The 21976-nt window shown below is 42.5% G+C and overlaps 1 protein-coding gene across 1 annotated transcript in view; it reads left to right on the forward strand.

Annotated features, from left to right (window-relative positions):
• Positions 1-20993, forward strand: part of LOC124622962 — a 246818-nt gene extending 225825 nt beyond the window's left edge. Inside the window, 4 exon segments of the mRNA XM_047148752.1 lie at positions 8114-8182; positions 8305-8476; positions 14123-14302; positions 16700-20993. Coding sequence (XP_047004708.1) covers positions 8114-8182; positions 8305-8476; positions 14123-14302; positions 16700-16857 — 579 coding nt within the window. The 3' untranslated portion in view covers positions 16858-20993.
• The last annotated feature ends 983 nt before the right edge of the window (positions 20994-21976 follow it).

A 21976-nucleotide genomic window follows, 5' to 3' on the forward strand; every position in this document is an offset into this window, starting at 1 on the left:
GCGTGGTTATGGCATTCAGGTGAAATACAGAGCGAGCAGCCAGTATGTTTTATTGGTAGATATGAGGTCGCCCAAATGAGTGAACCTTTTCGAAGGTAGAGGTGATTAAACAGGTTGTATACTGGGTTGTATACTCGGTCCTGGTGACGCAATGTAAGGAGTTCTTTGAGTGGAGTGATATGTCGATAGAACAGATAGTGACAGCTAATTCAGATGTAGTGGAAGTAGGCTTTACATTACACGTACAAGAGTAGGCGGCGTGGGATAGACTGCAAGCGTTGAATATGAGCGATGATTTTCTTTGTACCTCTCAGCAGACAAACGTGTACCACTCTCATCATTAGCACTAGCTTCGGTTCATCAAACCGTCGATTGTCTGGGTAAGACATCCTGCCGTAGCAACTCCCACATCATTAATCAACCAAATTACTTAAAAACTCAATCCTAAAAATTCCCCCACAGAAGACAGAGTATCAATAGCCCAACCAACCAGAAGCCACAGTATTCCACTCCAAGCGGATTACAGTGAATCAATGGACACCGTCATCAGCACAATCCAAATTTCTACTCTATCCTTCTGTAGGAAATCTCCTCCAAAGATTGAGTTTCCATGTCTCGTGGTCCGCACTAGGTCCCTAACCGAAACGCTGACCACAGAACCTCAAATTCGTGATAAAGCCGAGGAGGTTGAATTGGAACTTAACTCCTATTCTGAAATTGAAATTTGAAAAACCCTCCGTGTCCGGAATCTATTGACCGCACATTTCACGCTCTCATTTTTTCTTAATCGCCATTTACTTTCAATGACGTCATCACCCATGGCGCACATATTTACAACTGTATAAAGCACTTAGAATCTTCCTGATCCCCAGTCAAAACGTAATTTTGCTACAGATGTTTTACATACAATGATCACCAGCAGAATAATGTAAAAACGCTCCCATCTGTCCTCAAATCAAAATCAATCGTCTCCTAAAACAGTGTCCGAAGCTGCAAACTCTATCCCAATGAAATACCTGTAACCTACCTCTTCTCGTCTCTTCCGACAAGCGTAAGGCAAAAAATCCTCTATCGCAAGCCTGAAATCACTGTCCCCATTTTCCCGATAGTCACACCACTCCGAACAACTATCGATGTCATGTTTCTATCATTGAAGATGTAATCATTTTTATTACGGCTGCCTTCCGTTATATCCATTCACTTCAGTTCCTCTATGTTCTTCAACAAATCACAATAGCTGCTCTTTCTGTATTTCATGTGAATCCCCTGGACGTATTTCGTCTGCAACTGTGGCTACACAGGCCTGTGAAAGTGAAATCATCGATACTTGTGCGAGATGTTCTTTTCCATGTCTTGCATGATAATGCTCGGCCAGTAAGAAGCACATTTTCTACAGAAAAAAAGTTTAATGAAAAGAGTGGATAGATCTGTTCATAGACATGAAACCCATAGAGAACATGGAGAAAGCTTTCTGTCGGAGTTCGTGCTCGCAGTATTGCGCCGACACTAACTTTGCGACACGAACGAATGTTCACTTCCTGTAGATCTCATAGACGCCATCGTTCTTGCTATTAAACGCTGCTGTACGAGTTCCATTACCAAATATCACATTAATATTATTTGTACTTTTGCGAACTGATACACCATTTAGTTTTATTTCAGTTCTAACTTAACTCTTTTGTCCAGTACTGTGTTTTCGTGTTACGTTTATACCTGTTAATTGTGATGTTCCATGCTTTCGAAATGTTTCTTCTTATTTGAAACATAAAAAATTGGAGATCGCTGTCTTTCTTTAATTTTGTCATTGATAAATAGTTCAAATGTAATGGAGAAGGTTTCGAATATGGAAGAATCCGCAGATAGTTTTCAGCACATTTCGCAGATAACGTTGCCGTAAAATCTATAGCGGTAGATCTTCATATTAGTAAATTCAGATCATTCTTTCCCATGTTGTTAAAGATTTACACACAGTTCAAAAAGTTAGGTGCCTGGAGTTACAAAGCTTGCAAGAGAATCGTACAAGTCGACATGTCGAAACCTATTTTAAGCACTTATGCCATATCAAAAATTTCTCAAATAGTTATTTTTGCTGAGTAACTTGCAGTTCATACCGACAGCTAAACGGCTGCAGATGTAATAGTTACACAAGTGACCGGCAGAGGAAAGAAAATCAAGACAGTGCATGCTGTTTCATTACAGACGACTTCCATCAATCGGGACTTCAATTTCTGTAGTACAGTTCTTATGATAATTTTTAAATACTGCATGTATGTATGTATTAAAGCGGCGACCTAGAAACGACGGAGAGGCTTCGTCCCGCCATAGCCCTCAGTGGTCCACAACCCCACAACAGGCCACAGCAGTCCACCCACCCCACTGCCGTCCCACACCGAACGCAGGGTTGTTAAATACTGTATACTTTGCTAGCAATGAAACAGTTCCTAGTTTATTCCCTATAGTTGTCACAAAATGTGAAGCGTCTCTTGGATGAGGAAAACAACTTTTCCTGTGAAATTTAAAATTTTCCCTGCGAATTAAATGTTCGAAGAGATTTCGCGATTGCAAACGGTCATTGTAAACTTCATTCCACGATATTTCATCTGGACACCTGCCAGTCATCTTGAAGTGAGCCATCAAACATTTTCCTTTCACCAGGCACATCCGATAAAGGAAAAATTACTGCATGCAGGCACTTCACAGTAATTACTACTTTTACTTAGACGGAACTGAAATGAAATGAGAAATAGTAATACCAGTTGGTTTGTATATTGTGCTGTCTACCAGGCAACTTGATCAAATTCGTAAAATTTTATGTGCAAACTGACAGTGAAGAAATGACTGAAATTTAACAATACTGTTCCTATGATAAACCTGAAATGACAAAGACCTAACGGAAAACTATAGATATTCTAACTGCTTTAGGCTGTTGAAAAATATTTTATCGAGAGGCTGAACCACGCTACTAGTTCCGGATGGAATCCCAATTATATTAACACCCTTTTCAGCGTCCTCCTAAAGGCAGAGGTATCGTTATCTCCAAGCCAAAAGTCCAACAAAAGGAATGAATTATTGTCTGCAGATGGCAAGAAGAGGCTTCGGACGTAACATTGAAAATTATTGTCTCCTATTTTTCCAAATTTTGCTACGTCGATTGCAAGAATTTTGCGATAAACAGTCCTTTCCCTGATGTTCCTGAAGGCAGACATATAGCTGCAGAAACAGTAACACTGGCGTTGTTGTGATGATGACGATGATACCTGGTTCGTGGGGCGCTCACTGAGCGGTTATCAGCGCCCTAAAATTTCCCAATCTTTTCATAGCCCAGTGACGCCAGTTTTCCCGATTGATGATGAAGTCAGGAGGATAACACAGACGCTCAGTCCCTGGGCGAAGAAAATCCCCACCCTGGCCGGGAATCCAATCCGGAGCCCTGCGATCCGTAAGCACTGTTGTACGAGTATATGAATCCACAACATTCATCGACTGCACAAGCGACTCTGTCTTTCTTGGTTCTAAACGATACAGTGAAGAAGTGCGAGTTCCAGGAAAACTGACTGACTGGCTTTACACACAGCATTTTAGGGGATAACAAGAAACGTCGACTTCACGTCAGCTACGAATTTCTCTACGGTATTACCTTTTAGGTACGCAGCTCGTGGTCGTGCGGTAGCGTTCTCGCGTCCCGCGCCCGGGTTCCCGGGTTCGATTCCCGGTGGGGTCAGGGATTTTCTCTGACTCGTGATGACTGAGTATTGTGTGATGTCCTTAGGTTAGTTAGGTTTAAGTAGTTCTAAGTTCTAGGGGACTAATGACCATAGATGTTAAGTCCCATAGTGCTCAGAGCCATTTATTACCTTTTAGTGACACCTCCCCCATACATTCACTTGAGGTAAACTTCGTGATTTTGGGACTTCCTTTTCCCTATAATTTCCTGAGTGCGTTTAATAAGTTCGGAAGAGGCTGAAAATCGGTAATGTCGATCTTGCTTGCAGTTAAGAGCACCCAGTCGGTTAGTCTCCTTCGGTAATGCCGCATTGACCCTCACGAGCAGCTCTAAGTCTTTCGGATAGTTATTCTTTCACACTTTTGTGAGTTTCATTTTGGCGCAAGTTTCTACACCTATATCTTCATCTACGTAGACACTCCACAAGCCACCATATGGCGCGTGGTGGAGGGTATCCTGTACCACTCCTTGTCGTTTCCTTTCCTGTTCCACTTGCAAACAGAGCGAGGGAAAAACGACTGTCTGTACGCCTCCGTATGACCAATAATTTCTCGTACCTTATCTTCGTGTTACTCACACGAAATGTATGTTGGTGGCAGTAGAATCGTTCGGCAGTCAGATTCAAATACCGGTTCACGAAAAGAACGTAACCTACCCTCCAGTGATTCCCCTTTGAGTTGCCGAAGCATCCGCGTAACACGTGTTATTCAAACCTACCGGTAATAAATCTAGCAGCCCGCGTCTGAATTGTTTCGATGTCATCCTTTAATCTTACCTGGTACTGATCACAAATACTCGAGCAGTACCCAAGAATAGATGGCAACAGCGGTCTCCTTTATAGATGAACCACTCTTTCCTAAAATTCTCCCAATAAACCGAAGTCTACCATTCGAATTCTCTCACGTGCTCGTTCCATCTCACTTCGCTTTGCTACGTTACGACCAGGTATTTAAACGAGTTGACTAAGTCGAGCAGGACACTAGTAATACTGTATCCAACATTACAGGTTTATTCTTCTTACTCATCTGCATAAACTTACATTTTTCGACATTTAGGCTAGCTGTCGTTCATAATACCAACTGGAAATTTTGTCATAAATCGTCTTGTATCTCCCTACGGTCACTCAACTTCGGCACCTTACCGTACACCGTGACACCAAGAGCAGACAGCAGCAGATTGATGCCCGTCCCGTCCGGCAAATCATTTATGTGTGCAAAGAACGACAGCGGTCCTATCACACTTTTCTGGGGCACTCCTGACGATAACCTTGTCTCTGATGAACACTCGACATCGAGTACAGCATACTGGGTTCTATTACTTAAGAACTGATCGATCTACTCATATATCTGCGAAATTATTCCGTATACCTATACCTTCATTAACAGCCTGCAGTGGGGAACCGTGTCAAATGTTTTCCGAAAATTTAGAAGTGTAGAATCCGCCTGTTGCCATTCATTGCCTTCATCCATAGTTCGCAGTACATCATATGAGAAAAGGGCAAGCTGTGTTTCGCACGGGCGATGCCTTCTAGAACCATGCATATTCATGGACATAAGCTTCTCTGTCTCAAGAAAATTTATTATGTTCGAACTGCGAATATGTTCAAGGATTCTGCGCAGACAGAAGTTAGAGATATTGGTCTGTAATTTAGCGGGTACTTTCTTTTACTCTTTATACACCGCAGTCACCTACGCCTGAGTCGCTTGGTACTTTGTACTGGGCGATAGATTCGCGATGAATGCAAGCTAGGCAAGGGGCCAATGCCGTAGAGCACTTTTTGTAAAACTGAAATCTGACCTCATCCGCACCTGGTGATATATTTGCTTTGAAATCTTCCAGTTATTTCTGTACGCGGGAGATGCTTATTACTACGTCGTCCATACGGGAGTCTGTCTGATGGTCAAATGACGGTATGTTGTACGATTCTACTGTGTGAACGATTTCTTGAACATGAAATTCAAAACTAGGGCTTTCATTTTGCTATCTTCAGCTGCCACCCCACACTGGTCAACAAGGGTCTGAATGGAAGCTTTTGACCTGCTTGGCGATTTTACATACGACCAGAATTTCCTCGGGTTCTCTGCCAGATTTTCTGCTAAGATGCGACGGTGGTAGTTGTATGCATCGCGGACAGGTCTTTTCACAGACGCACGGATCTCTCCTAACCTTCCCTTGTCGTCATTTGTGCGCTCCCATTTGAACCGAGGGTACAACAGCCTCTGTTTGCTCAGCATCCTCCGACTTTCCATGTTAGGTCTTTTCCATCGTTTATCCACTTATTAGGCACATAACTCTCCAGACCATGATTTACAATCTGTGTAAGATTTGTCCATAATTCCTCTACATGCATCTTACTGGAAGTAAGTGATACCAGTTCGCTGTCTAAATGAGATGCTAATAACTGCTTATCTGCCCTGTCTAGTAGAGACACTCTCCTAGTATTCTTGACTGATTTATTGACTTTCGTAATCATAGTTACTATATTGACATCATGATCGCTAATCCCCGTATCTATACTGACATTGTCGATAAGGTGCGACCTGTTTGTAGCTACAAGTTCTAAGATATTTCTATTGTGTGTGGGTGTCGAGCTAGCTGCTCAAGACCGTTTTCAGAAAACGTGTTCAGAAGTATCTCCCAAGACACTCTGTCTGTACCCCAGCAGTGAATCCATTGACATCCCAGTCTATACTCGATAGGTTAAGATCGCCTCCAAGTAGAACTTATTAGGAGTGATTTAAAATGGAATGATCATATAAAGTTGATCGTCGGTAAAGCAGATGCCAGACTGAGATTCATTGGGAGAATGCTAAGGAAATGCAATCCGAAAACAAAGGAAGTAGGTTACAGTACGCTTGTTCGCCCACTGCTTGAATACTGCTCAGCAGTGTGGGATCCGTACCAGATAGGGTTGATAGAAGAGATAGAGAAGATCCAACGGAGAGCAGCGCGCTTCGTTACAGGATCATTTAGTGATCGCGAAAGCGTTACGGAGATGATAGATAAACTCCAGTGGAAGACTCTGCAGGAGAGCCGCTCATTAGCTCGGTACGGGCTTTTGTTCAAGTTTCGAGAACATACCTTCACCGAAGAGTCAAGCAGTATATTGCTCCCTCCTACGTATATCTCGCGAAGAGACCATGAGGATAAAATCAGAGAGATTAGAGCCCACACAGAAGCATACCGACAATACTTCTTTCCACGAACAATACGAGATTGGAATAGAAGGGAGAACCGATAGAGGTACTCAGGGTACCCTCCGCCACACACCGTCAGGTGGCTTGCGGAGTATGGATGTAGATGTAGATGTAGATCTGTGTATTTACGTACTTCATTTTCAGATTTCACAAATCCAAACCGGCTTTGCATACTGCTTATGTATAATCGTTTTCTCCCTGTTTCCTTAAACCAAGCAATTTAAGCATTTTCTTTGTCACAGGAAGCTATTACTGTACAAGTTCTCTTTGGGCTTGGAAGGGATTCTATTTTTGTTCTGGACTTTAATTAGCACAACAGTTGTCGTTCGAACCACAATTCAAGGAATCTTCAAAATTATGTCCTGTTTTCCCTAATGTTTCGACAACTGCTAACGACATGTCCAAAAAATTGACTGATTTATAACAAATATACAGCTCTTCAGGAGAAGTAGGTGATTTCGAAAGCTTACCACATTATTCAAATTTCGTCTTTTCAGGGCTGAAAACATTAATTGAATTTCACGTTACTGTGAAACTCTGTAAACTGCACTAAGACAGATGCTATTAGCAAGCATATGCGAAGAAATCTCGAAGAAAATTAATTCAGTTCTATCTCGATTGTTAACACTTAGCGATACCGCAAAGATATCTGCTAATTATTATGGATAGTACATGAGTTACAAATTCTAGTGAATAGTAGCTGCGAACAACTGTGTCCGAGAAACTGTCAAAGAAAACTGATATTCGATTTACAAATTATGATCGCGTTGTGCCATGTCATCTGTTCACTGAAGTGCTGTCAGCCAAGGATATGAGCCCGCCGTGCTGCGCATGGGCTGTCTGCTACAGCGACACCAGGTGTATACATTTCTCCTGCCACCAGGCAAGCTACGAATTTGGTAAATTTCAACATTTTTAAGTAGTTGCAGCGTTTCTTAGCAGCTAAAATTTCGAGATTGAGTTTATTTCGGTGTGTTCTTCCCATGTAAAAAATTTCGGGGCAGGCTTCGACATGTCGGACTGGACAGTTCCGTTGTTAGTTGAGGATTTCAGGAAAAAACTTCTCCAATTAATCTAGTACATAACAAACAAAATTCTTTGTGAGTATATTTCTGTTATGTATCTGGTACCGCCAAGTTGGTCAGATAACTAAAGATTTGAACTACCTATCTCTCCGTATTTATTTCTGCAGGGCCATGACACGACTTCAGTTGCCATGTGTTGGGCTCTTCTTCTTCTGGGACACCATCAGAACGTCCAGGTATTTTCGCATATCAAATAAACAGTGGAAGCAGAGTTACTTCAGTCACACTGCTACTATCGTTTACCTCTGCTCATTATTATTATTATTATTATTATTATTATTATTACTATCTATTTCAGGGCAAAGTTTACTCAGAACTTCACGATATATTCGGACATGACAAAGATCGCCTTCCAACGTTGCAAGATCTTAACAGTATGAAATACCTCGAGATGGTCATCAAGGAGACGCTACGCCTATATCCCAGTGTGCCGTTTATCGGGAGGAAGGTCACCAAAGATATCGAAATAGGTACGTCACTTCCAAGTTGTTTCTCTATTTTAGATACAGATAACATAACGTACCGAGTATATACGATAGGAAAGGGGCCCTAGTAGCCTTTGTAAGTAGTCGTGGGATGTGTAACGAATTAGTAAGAGAATCCTTAGCTCTCCATCATAAGGGTTCGATAAAAATTATGCGGCAGTAGGGGACATAAAGAGAGGGTGACTCAAGCCGAGTCAACAGACTGGTCGTGAAAGAAAAGGGAAAGTGGGAAAGCTGGTGAAATAAGTAGCTGTGTACTTCCATTCTTTAAGTGACTATCGTAAGAAAGTGAAAAGTATAAGCTGCATGGCAACTACCAAGCATACCGCAAAACAGTAAAGTGCGCTGTAACCAACTACGTCACCCTTCGCTCCTGATATGTAAAGCATACATTAAAGGGACGAACTTTTCTGAAGATATATGAGGTTATCAAACAGTTTCTGTTTGAGGACGTTGCTGTGGCTTATAGGCAACGTAGCGCGACTCCGATGCTGGTATATAAACACCGACTTGTAGGCAGGGGTTAGTGTGGCATTCGTGTCTTTCCGACGTGCGTGCGGTAGATGCGGAAACGTGAACTCCATGGCGAAGTTATTACCAAAGGCGTCCAAACGGGCCCAAAGTGCTATTATTCTTTGCTTGGCTGCCGAAGGACGAACACAGGTAGACATCCTTCGAAGAATGAAGAACGTGTATGGGGCAGAATGTCTCTCGAAAACCATTGTTGTCGAATGGTGCGCCAAGTTCCGTGTTGTTTCATGATAACGCTCGTCCCCATATCGCAAATTTCATAAGGCAGAAGTTATGCCACCTCAAGTGGGAGACACTAGAACACCCGCCATTCAGTCGGGATCTCTCCCCATGCGATTATCACGCTTTCAGTCCCTTAACAAAGGCCTCGGAGGGTCGATTCCTTTGGGACAGGGACGTGCAGCAGGCAGTTACGGACTTCTTCGTGCAGCAGCACACGGCATTTTATCAAATGAGTTTCTTCAACTTGTTGCGTCGGCATGATGATTGCCTCAATGGTCACGGCGAGTTTCCTTGGTTGACATGACAATTCAGGAGTGCACGGCCTTCGGACAGAAATTTTTTACCGTTACTTATACACGGTGACAGATAAAATCCGGAGGTTGTTGAGGGATATTTTCTGTATTTTGGTACAAATGACCTGCTGTCTGCGATTGCTCTTTACAAAGTCATTGGATTTTGTTTGATTTCTTACCGCAATAATCATTTTATATGCGTTTCCCTGATAAATCTGCATAAAATTGCAAATGTCTTCAGTATACGCTGTTGTCTTGTCTGGAAAGGAACTTCTTCAGTCTACCGATAGCAGTTGCTGTTGTCAACCGCAATTCCCACTTTACCCTTTGCCCTCAAGTCTGCATTCGGTACTGCTCGGTTCTGTCTCAGTTTTGTTCTATTGGCAGTGTTAGTTGTGCGTTAACACTGATACAGTGCAGTACGGATAGGTTTACTAATGAAGGGGTAGCTCATACGCACTGTTTCGGCGTAAAGTCAAGTGCTGACACGACGGGAAAGAACGTCAGAGCAGAGGGGGCAATGAGACGAAGACAGCCAATAGTACGCTGACCGACCCCTCTCGAGGACAACAACGAGACAGAAGAGGACATAAGCGCCTCGCCGCCTGGCCGCGGCCCAGTTGAAGATTGGCCGCTCTACGAACTCAACAGCAGGACTTAGAAACTGTATAATTCTACTTGTATTAGGCGTTGTTGTACTAATGAGACTTCTTATTTGTCTGTCGCCGTTTGCTTGTGACACACCGCTGCAAATTCCTAAAATTAAATATTGTCATTTATCTTACTGTAATAAAAAGTCATTAATATGATTTGCTTGAATTGTTTTCTAGCGCTCCGAGAAAGCAGGTTTCCTAAGCACCCCATATTCGACGAGCAGGCAGGATACAGACGGGACGAGGTTCTCCTCACTCGGCTTCGGATAGGCCACAGTCCTATGACGCACGGCTTCCTGCGCCGGCGAGAGAACCCTCCAACGTGTGGTACTTGTGGCATCGAGGTCACTGTGTGCCACGTTTTATTGGATTCCGTTTTATTTTCTGACCAGCGGGCCGCGCCTGACTTGACGGTTGATTTGCCATCTCTTTTAGGAAATACTCAAACGAATGTGGTTAAAGTTTTAAAGTTCTGTGACTTTTCCATTGTTTTTACCAAGATTTTAGGGAGAGAGTCTTAATTTGGACACAGGATGACTGGCTCACACATATTTTACACAAGTGGCCAGCCAATGACAATTTCCTGTGGCATCCTTGGTGCTCCTTTCTCGTTTTCCTTACGTTCTATTTTCTTGTACAGAATTTTGCAGATTTTCCCGCTTTCTTTGCACGCATGCTTCCATTTTATTAAATTTGTCCACATTCGTTTGCTTTTAATGTGTGTGAGGGCGCTGATGACCTCGACGTTGAGCGCCCGTAAGCCCCAAAACACACACACACACACACACACACACACACACACACACACGCACACATACAAAATGCGCATCACGTATGAGTTCATCACAAAATAACGATGCTATTCTGAACTGTTACCTCAGCGATGGTAGTCATGTCACAGAACTTCTGCATCCCCAACTTCTACAATCATCATTAAACCTACCCATACTGCAAAGTATCGCTGTTGATGTGCAACTAATACCGCCAAGAGAAATTAGCGCGACAATATTTTGTAGCGTTTTCGTTACGAAATGTGTGGTGCTGCAATTCATTGGGAGATTAGGTCGAAAACGTCAGTATCAGTCACAAAATACTTGTATAACATGCTTGCGGATGACACTGCCGGACTTCAGCGGAGATCAGACAAAAATCCAGTAAGTAAATATCACAAACCGATGGTTTTTGCAACTAACTGCTTTTAAATCTGGAAGCAACCGGAAATTGTAAAAAGGGTTTGTTTGGAAATCATTGTCGAAGTTTTAAATTAATAAAACAAAATTAGTAAAATAAACTTAATTCATGTGTATTAGCAGTTGCAGAGATGGATCTGAAATACCTTAAGTGTACAGGGGTCGCACAAAAATATGGAAGCACCAAAGGCAACACATTACCAAGCCTAATAAGTTCTAGAAAACCCGATGGCATTCAAAACAGTCGTCTCGCAATTAATAAGTACGGGTCTTGCACGGTTTTCAAGAGAATCTTATATCATCCTTCTAGCAAAATTGTGGCAAGTAGAGAGAACGATGATGATGATCGATACCTTTCGCGCACCCTTATCTTTCTTTTTACTAATAATAAAGAAAGATTACATAACATAATAAATATATTCGATACTAGATCACATAGAATCAGTAACACTGAGATGTCATGACTGTTGTGGCTAGAGGAGATACGGCATTCATTCTAGTGCTCGAAAAACCTGTCCTGGCCGATGCAGGCTGTAAACAGGCGGCATATCCTCTTGGAAAACAGCATCGCCATTGAAAACAAACATTGTGAAACACGGTGCAACTTTAGCAGCCAAAATGTTCATAAGTACTTTGCAGCAATGGGACCTTGCAGACTAACCATGGGGCCCATTGAATGCCACGATATGGCTGCCCAAATTATAACCGATTCCACGCCGTGTTTCACTCTTGGGACGCAAACTCGGCCATAAGTTGGAAACAGTATGAAACATCCGATAAAATGACTTTCTTTCTGTGCTCCCCAATCCAGGTTTTATGGTTTCGGCACCAAGTTTTGCTATTACTGACTTTTGCGTCGCTAATTTGTGGTTTTGTAATTCTAGCTCGCCCTGCAATTTCCCGCTTATGGAGTTGCCTTCGTGTTGTTTTGGTGCTGACAGTGGGCAAGAGTGTGACATTCAGTCGAGCAATGACTTTTGCACCTGTAGTTATCTCATTTTTTAGTCACAATTATCTTTATGATCAGATCAACACACACTTTCTTACGTGTTAGGACTTAGAGAATGCTGCTTTCCCTGTATGCGGTATAAATCTTCGATACGGTGTCTCTTCAGACAGCAAATACATAGACTCCATTGGTTAGTCAGCGCCAACTATCTGCTCACTTTCGAATTCGCTTAGTTCCGAAATAACGCATTCGCAACTACGCAGAACACTGTTCTGACAACGACTGCCACCTGCGACGTATTAAGGACACTGCACAGTTGCGGTTCGTAGTCAAATACAACAGCTTAACCTGCAGGTTTGGCTGGCATCCACATGCATGTTCAAGCGCGCATTTCTCGCTGTTTCTCCATACTTCTGTCCGACGCCTGTGCATGAGACATGTTAAAAAATAACAGGATTATGTGTTCCTTTTTGAGGTAAGATTTTTATTTATTCACCTATATCAATCTCACTTCCTTTAAAATAGTCCAGACTTTTGCCAGTTTTTTTCCCAATCCACGAACTCTTCTGGAACTCGATCTATGGGACAGCTTTTAGCACTCTCAGGAATGGGTACATAATATGGTCGATGCTTGTGAAACAACGGTCTTTTCAAGTTTTCTTTACTTTAAGGAACTGATAAAAATCGCATGACTGGCGAATATGGAGGATGAGTCATCATTACGGTATTATTTTTCGCCAAAAATTCACGATCGCGCAACGAAGGTTGAGCAAATGCGTTATCGCCATGACTACTATCACTTCAGGTCTGTTTTTTGGAAAGCTGCTTGCGAAAGGTATTGAATTTGAAAGTAGTGCTTTTTAATATCGTAATTGCGGCAGGAACTCGTAGTGCACTATTCCGTTAAAATCGAAGAACACGGTGAGCGTAACCTTCACATTTCACCGCACGAGATTTTCCGGTTTTGGCGATCCATAATGCTTTCACTAGGCCAATTAGACTTAGCTTCGGCGCTATCAGCAAATTCATGCTCCCTACCTGTTATGATATGTTTCGCTGTCCTTCATCTAGCGACTCCTAAGCAACTATCAGTAGCCAAAGTTATCGTTCGAAATTCGACAACTTTTGGGAAAAAGTTTTCCGTTGCATGTTTCATAACAAAAAGGACAAAAAATTCATAGCATGCGTGAGTTGATATGTCGGCATCATCAACTGCTTCACTGATTGTGACTGACGATCTTCAGAGCCCTTTCTTTAAGTTTCTCCATCATTTCATCAGGTTACGATGTGCTGCGACTTTTAGGGCGCTAGCGAGCTTCAACGTCTTGACAGCCTTCTTCGAAATGCTTATACCACTCACAAGCCCTTGTTTTACTCATGACAGACGCATCAAAATCATTATTCGACATTTCCGAAACTTTCCTGTTCTTTATTCCGTTCGTAAACCAAAATACAAATTCTTTGACACATTTTCACACAGAATAAATAATCTCCGACAGTATCAAAACACGTGTAAACAGATTGGCATCTCTCAACACACTAAATATCCTATACGCCTAAGACGATACAGACACTTAACGAACGAATCGGACTAATACAGAGCGCCAAAGTGCATTTTCCCCTCTTTGAACACACCTCGCACAATTCATATTCTGTTGATGAAAATCGGATGCAACGAAATTTTCGTTGATAATTAGTAGGATAAAAATAGTACAGACCGAGTGTGATTCGTAGTGGTCTCCTGAGAAGGAGTGCTACCTAAGTGGCGTGTGTGTGTGTGTGTGTGTCTGCAGGCGGCTACGCTGTACCGGAGGGCGCCATGCTGAACCTGCACATCTACCACGCACACCGCGACCCCGACCACTGGCCGGACCCGGACAGCTTCAACCCGGACAACTTCCTGCCGGAGAGGGTGCAGGGCAGGCACCCTTACGCCTACGTACCCTTCAGTGCCGGGCCTCGCAACTGTATAGGTAAGGCACACACTAACTCGCCGTCCTCGCTGGGTCAGTTGGCCTTATCCAAGATAACCACAAAAAATCACCCAGCTTCAATAGTATATTATAACAGTTTAATTTATAACGAATCATACATCAAACTGAAGGTAAACTAACCTAGTTTTTCTTACGAATAATCAATGTGTGCACTTTTAATTATACAGCGCACATCCGACCTAAAACCAAATTCTTCCCACTTTGTGATAGAACAGACCAAGGGTACCATTATACTCCTTTAAAGTATTCGGTGCCATGCTTTTGCGTATCATACGATACACATTTCACAGTATGGCAAATACTGGAAAATTTGGAAATTTGTTGTAAGTTCCTATGGGACCAAACTGCTGAGGTCATCGGTCCCTAGTCTTACACACTACTTAAATAAATTAACTAAGGACAACAGCACACCACACAAAACACACAGACACACACACACACACACACACACACACACACACATCCGTGCCCGAAGGAGGACTCCAACCTTCAACAGGGGAGGGAGGGCGAGCAAATATTAAAACACAGCTTTAGGTGGTCTGTATCGTATTAAGTAGCACTGTACACGAGATATATAAAATGTAACACATTCACTCAGTCAAGTACAGCTCATTTAAATACAATTAACAGGAATCTTTAAATAATGGAAGAAGTCTTGTTGTAATATCAATTTTACGAAATTTACAGAAAAGCTAGTTACTGGTACTCAGTTTGTGTAACTGTCAGAAAATAATCACCTAGAAATGTTAGTGTTAAAATAAGTTCAGTGATTAAATGGAAAATTAATTGTCAAAATTCTGTTATTTCATAGAACATGAAAATTAATATTTTGGTTAGGTTTCTGGCTAACTGATGCAGTGAAAGTTACAGTCACTTTCAGGAGTTTATGTTTCTATAAAAACTTAAATCAGATTCAGTGTAATTAATTCTATAATTACGACTTCTAGAACTTTCTGTCATAAATAAACTATTATTTCGATCATTTGGTCAAAACGAGGTTATTAAGTAAAATTTGAACCTCAAAACCTATTTCCTCATTATGTAAAGTACTCCAAAATATGTTAGCATCAAAATTCCTGTTATAATTAGCGAGATAATACTTATTTTGTATCAAGTATTGTTAGTCAACCAGGATTCGGTACTAAATTTTAAAAGCGATTTAAAAATTACACTTGTTGTAGTCAGTCATTTATTAGACTGTCGTCAAAACTGAACTATAATTTCTTATGAATCGACCGATTTTAATTGTACCTCAATTAATGTGACTGTTGAACAGCACATTCAGAGAACTTGTATTGTTATGAAACTATGTAAGCAGTGAGCCTAAGAGTTCGGGAGAGAAAGTAGAGGGGCAATAGGGTGGCATTAGGGTGGCAGTAAAGTTGCAGTAGGGTGGCAGCAGGGTGACAGTAGGGTGGCAGCTGCTTCCAGTTAGTTCGACTGCATGATCTGTAAGGCCAGTTTCTTTGAGCTGAGCATTGTACAAATTTTCTGGGACAATATAAACATTAACGCAAAGAACAAACTATGTGTTGGGGTAAGTTATTCAGTATCATCGGCTTTTTAAATTAACGCTGGGATTCCTGCAGTGAAGCAATTAATATCATGCAGCCCAATTAATACTGAATCTATGGAGGAAAGTCGTCGAAGCCAACAAGATAAGTTCACGCTCCAGGGAACGCAGATTCGTAATCTACGAGTAAGCCAATCGGACATTTTTAGCTAGAACCTGGAAAAAAAGGTGTGTTAGAACTTTGGTTAACAAATCCGGAATAAAGGAAGTAATAGTCTCTTAAATTCTGTCTCTCGACTCTGGCATATCATTAGGTAGTGGCGGAATGTAGACACAATCTTTTATAATGCCCCAAAGGGAAAAATCGCATGGCGTGAGGCCAGTGAGCAGGATTTCCGCCGTACTGACCATTACAGCCAGTCCAGTGGTCAGGGACTTCAACGTTCTTCCTGGTCTCATGCTTGATCTGTGTTCAGTTTCTGACGGGCCATCCACTGGGCCATTTTACCACTGAATCAGAGGGGGTGCGATGGGGAGTTTCCCTTGTGTGTATAATTGCCCACAAGAATCGTAATATACTGCGTACTTCAACTTTGGAGTTCATTTCCAGTTGCCGCGCCATTTCACTTGCATACTGTGATGCAATTGTTATCGGACCACTGCAGGAAACCCAGAACACATACTACTCCCTTCTTTCAATAGTAGGTAACTCTTGTTGCTCAACGGCCTTAGCGTGGGACGACATCTGTGAATTACTTTTGGTAATCTCCTCGTAAGTATGGCAGAAATTGAAAATGACATTCGTAAAAAAAGTACTACACACTGCGCCTCTTTGAGTTCACGTCACTGATTGTATTTTGCAGGGCAGCGGTTCGCCATCCTTGAAGAGAAGACAGTGCTGTCGCAGATCCTGCGCAACTACCACGTGCAAACCTTGGATACCCCAGAGCACACCAAGGTCGCCATAGAGCTCATCCTGAAGCCTGTTGAAGGGATAGTGGTACGCCTGACGCCGAGGTAGCAACGAGAGAAGCTGCTCGTAATTACCTCCTTCTCGAGGCACACTTTTCAAAAGCCTTGAATAAACATTCTTAGTTCCTATGACTTTGTAACACAGGCGTTACCACCACCTTAGCAGACACCGTGGTACTGCATCGTGTAGTGCATCCCTACGTAAACTGCAGAGGGCGTCTATGCTCAACCGCTGGTCCTCCAGCCTTCACTTCACATATTATGGAACTTCACTGAACTGTTCAGACCATCATGTTTCACACAACATTCTTCTGATGTCAGTAAGAGGTTTCTGTAGACGGCAGAATGTTTCATGGGCAGTTGCCGAACTGTAATATACGGTGGGTCTGCACCCCACCGACAGAACTTCGTAGGCTATCGAGGACTCGTTACATAGTAACAATTTCATTATGATTCATCTTGTTTATCATTCCAGTTACCTTTATTGCTACACATATATTTTCATGGCCGTAAAAAATCCTGTAATATGGAATGAACAAGATATACAGGGCGATACACGTAAGACATAACACCCCTTTTATTGCTTGAACAGTTCCAGATATCGAAACGATGTTTCCTGCAAATGGTAGTACGCTAGCGGGCAGCCACTTCGGTATGTGATGAAAAGTCTTTAACTTTTGTATCGATCGAAATACTGAAGCAAGTATATTTTCTTTAATGGAATCATATGCTTTTCATAACAACATTCAGCAGCTCTTGCAAAGACTATTACAGTGATATAGCGCTTGTTAGTGTTGACGTTGTAACCTTTCGGAGAAGAATCCTAGAAATGTACAAAAACTGGAAAGCAAATGCCGCCAGAGTCCGCCAAGCAGAACGCTCACGCCTGGTTTCGTCGTTACATATGGCGAGACGGGCCTACGCTACTAAGATAAAATCTCATACATAAAGGGTCATCTACGATTTATGTGTATGGATCTACGGCATGTGCTACTTTCTGGAGCTTCAGATGGATCTTAGGAAAACTATTCACAACGTGTGTACGTTTCCAGCTTTTTGTGGAAACAACTACAATTGCGTCAGGCTGGTGTGCATTTAAGCCCTCGCGGTTGCTGCTTGCTTGTTGAAGCCGAAACAGAAACTTCGGTCGTTCAAACTTATAAACAACCCTAATCACAGGAAAAAGAATCTATTGTATAAACTTATATCTGAAAATAACAAAATAATGCCTGACCTGTCTTTGCCTGGAGGTGTCTCAATGCTTATTAAAGGCAAAACACCGACTACCGGACACATGTGTCTGTAGATACTATGCGAAATACAGTTTAAATGAAGTAAATATTTTATCCAGACTGACTGACGACATGTCTCTGCAAACCAAATACTTTTCTCTAAAAAACCCGTAGTTTTACACTTTGCTTAAGCATGTGCTCCAGTTGTTTACAACTGACTAAAAGGCACATTTGCAACTACCGTTCTAAAGAGAGATGAACAGATGAAAGAACATTGGATGATATGCCGCTGCACGTTGTGGAGATTTAAGTGCGCGTATCGTCTGGCGGGGTTGGGTCCTCGTGACAGACTGCATTCTTCAGTGCTCTCCATAGAAATAAATCAAGCGGAGTCAAGTCAGGTGACCTTGCCGGCCACTGTACTGTAGCATTCCGTCCTGTGCAACGAGTAGGAAACTTTTAATTCAGTGTTTGCGATGAACACTCGAAGAGCGAGCTAGGCAGCCGTTGTGTTGGTATCACACACACTCGCATATCCAGTGCTACGTCTTCTAGAAGAAAGGGTAGAAAGCAAGGAAGTGTGAGTAAGTATTCCCATTTAACACTTCTAGGATGAATTATGTTCCCGCAATGGAATTTCCTAGGATGCCGCGCCCTACGTTTACTCTCCACGGCCATTTATGTACATCATCAGGCCAGCGTGGATTTTCCGCTGCCGAGTAGTTCTTGTTACTTAAATTTACCGTACCGTTGTTCGTAAAAGTTGCCTTGTCGATAAAGAGCACACATTAGAAAAACGTAGAGTCGCCTCCTAGGCGCTGCAGAGCAAACTGACTAAATTGTACCAGCGGTTGAAAATACCGCTACAGTTGTAAAGCTCTTTTATTGTTACACGACCGGTTTCGGGCTCTTATACGGCCATCTTCAGGCATCGTAACTTGGTGCTGTGACCCCCGAGCACCAAGTTACGACACCTGAAGATTGGCGTATAAGAGCCCGAAACCGGTCGTGTGATAATAAAAGAGCTTCACAGCTGTAGCGGTATTGTGAACCTCTGACATATAATGCTCAGTTGCGGATGTTCCTCCAACAGGATTGTTGGTCTGACTAAAATCTAAACAACGTTCGAAGTCACTACCTCAGAGTGCCTGATGTAGTAACAGATGATAACGGGGAATTCGTGTCGATGCAGGATAGGAATGAGACCCTTGTCTGGCTAATCCCACATTCCTTGGCAATACGTCTCCTGCCACCATGCGTACTGACAAGCGTCGTAGCCAGAGCAGCCTCATGTGCTATGTCAGTTGCAAATCTTCGTCCTCGCCTTCTGACATGAAAGCTGCCTATTGGCACTAGTGACCTAATAATAGGTGCAAGTACCTGGCACGACGGACAGCGACAAATAGGGCACACATCCGCATACCACCGGACAGTTTCGACACGATTTCTTTGGTACTCGCCTTACGAAAGAATGCCTATCGTCTCATCATTGGTGCACATGTCTGCATGCAAGGAATGTTGAAGCAGAAATGACCTGCCGATATACGAGACGGTTCCTGGTAGTTCTGCAGTGCAGACAATAAGCAGTCGAAATGGTTTCTACAGCGATGTAGCGGGGCATGAGCGTTTCTACAATTGAAGCCCACGAGAAGGGTAGGCCGCGGCGCGCACCTCGCAGCGCGTGACACTGCAGGTCTTACGAGAGCCAGTAGCCGTCTCCAACTTCGAGCGACTGACTGTTTTAGGCGACTTTAATAATTCTTGACTGCGCGTTTAAATTCACACGAGCTCTCGATAGCACACGACAAAATTAAGACCTTTACTGGGTACTTACTCAATAACATATTGATTCCTTTGGCTCTTGCGCGGAACGAGGCGTTTCGGATGTGTGGTGGACAAGCCGACTAGTGTGACGTCACAAGTTCGTTGCGAGGCCCGTATATCTCGTTGGCCCCGTTTAAAACGCAACAGCCGATTCCGGCGGACTTGCCTTTCAAATGGTTCAAAAGGCCCTAAGCACTATGGGACTTAACATCTGAGGCCATCAGTCACCTAGACTTAGAACTACTTAAACCTGACTTAACCTAAGGACATCACACACATCTATGCCCGAGACAGGATTCGAACCTGCGACCATAGCAGCAGCGTGGTTCCGGACTGAAGCGCCTAGAACCGCTCGGGCACAGTAGCCGGCCGTACTTGCCTTCTAGTTTAAAAATATTTCGTAGATTCTTTTGTGAAGAGTTAGATCTCTTCAAGCGCTTTCGAATGCCACTAAAAAAAAGTAAACATTCTATTTAAAAAACTCGTACATACTTCAGTATCTTGATCGCTAGAAGAGTTAAGAATCTTTATCGCATACCAAAGGACGCGCCCTTTGCGTGTTATCGTCTGCCGAAAAGCTCGTTTCGATATCTGAAACCGTTCACGAAACAAAAGGAGTATCACATTTTACGTGCTGTTGCTACTGGAACAGCTGAGCATCGCGACATTTTGCCTCTCTTCCATATGCGACGTTTTATTGGCCTACTCATCATCGGTAAACCTGTCTGTGCTGCAGTGTAATACTGTTAAGGTACAACTAGCACTGTCGGAAAAGCAAAGCCGAGCATGACTGGGTACAAACTTGGGTGGAGAAAAGTAAAGGGAACTTTAATGTTGTTAGGAAAATGTACCGTGCGTGAGTGGACCAAGTTGCTTTCTAAGCAAGATGCACAGTGCATAGAAGCGACATCTACATTCTTCTTCTTGTTCCTTACCTTTGTTCGTTTCCTACGGGGTCTGCATTGTTATATGGTGTTAAGGGGAGGGGGGAACATTCATAAAAAATACAAACTATTTAAAAGATGTACCAAACCCACAATTTTGAAGACACGACAATGAAATTTTCTACCATGCTTAACATGAAATTAACACATTTATTGTTAAGTTCTTTGGATTCTATATATTAAACTTTTTAAGAATTTCAAAATTTCATTATCAAGACAAATGTGGATATCTTTTTCTCAGAAACCATACAAGAAATTCCTACAAAATTTCATCTGTTTAATCTTTTTGCTCATAGCAGAAGTAGATAGCGTATGTATGTTCAAGCACAGCCACGGCTGGGGGCCGTCGAGCTCTTATCAGTGATGTCAGAATGACATCATATGATGACGTTATTGATAAGAGTGCTGAAGTGTCTTATTGGTGACGTCATCAGATGACGTCATGTGATAATGGTTATGACATGTCTTATCGGTGAAGTCATCAGATGACGTCATGCGATAAGGGTCCTGACATGTCTTATCGGTGGCGTCATCAGATGATTTTATAAGGGTGATGAAGTGTCTTATTGGTGTTGTCATCAGGTGACGTCATGTGATAACGGTGTTGATGTATGTTATCTGTAACGTCATTGAATGTCGTCGTGTATTTACTTGGCGTTCCTCTAGCTTATGCACTTATGTTTCAATTTCTGTTAAGAGTAAAAAATTAGTAATTTTCAGTGATGTGACGTTATAGCCCTATGGTTTGTACCATTGATAACATCCATTGTTGTTTTGCTGTATGCATTCTAGCCGTGAGGCTAAGATTTTAATATTTTGATTTTGTTTTAGAGAGGTCATTGCCTTCAAACTCTCTCTCTGTTCCTCTCTCCAACGCGCGCGCGCGCACACACACACACACACACACACACACACACACACACTCACACACACACACATACACACAATGCTAAGGTAATAAAGAAGTAACTTTTTCACTTTGTTAGCGTTGTTTACTGTAGTAACAAATGTGTAGATACCATATATTGAGGAGATTATTTTAATCATGTTCATCATATGACTTTCTTTCATGTATTATATTGCCCTTACGCCGTAAGTACTTGCAATGAGGATAGCCGAATGTGTGCTGCTGCCATGGATCATCGCCCACCTCCCAATCATGTAGTCC

The sequence above is a fragment of the Schistocerca americana genome, chromosome 7 (genome assembly GCF_021461395.2).
Source record: "Schistocerca americana isolate TAMUIC-IGC-003095 chromosome 7, iqSchAmer2.1, whole genome shotgun sequence".
NCBI lineage: Eukaryota > Metazoa > Arthropoda > Insecta > Orthoptera > Acrididae > Schistocerca > Schistocerca americana.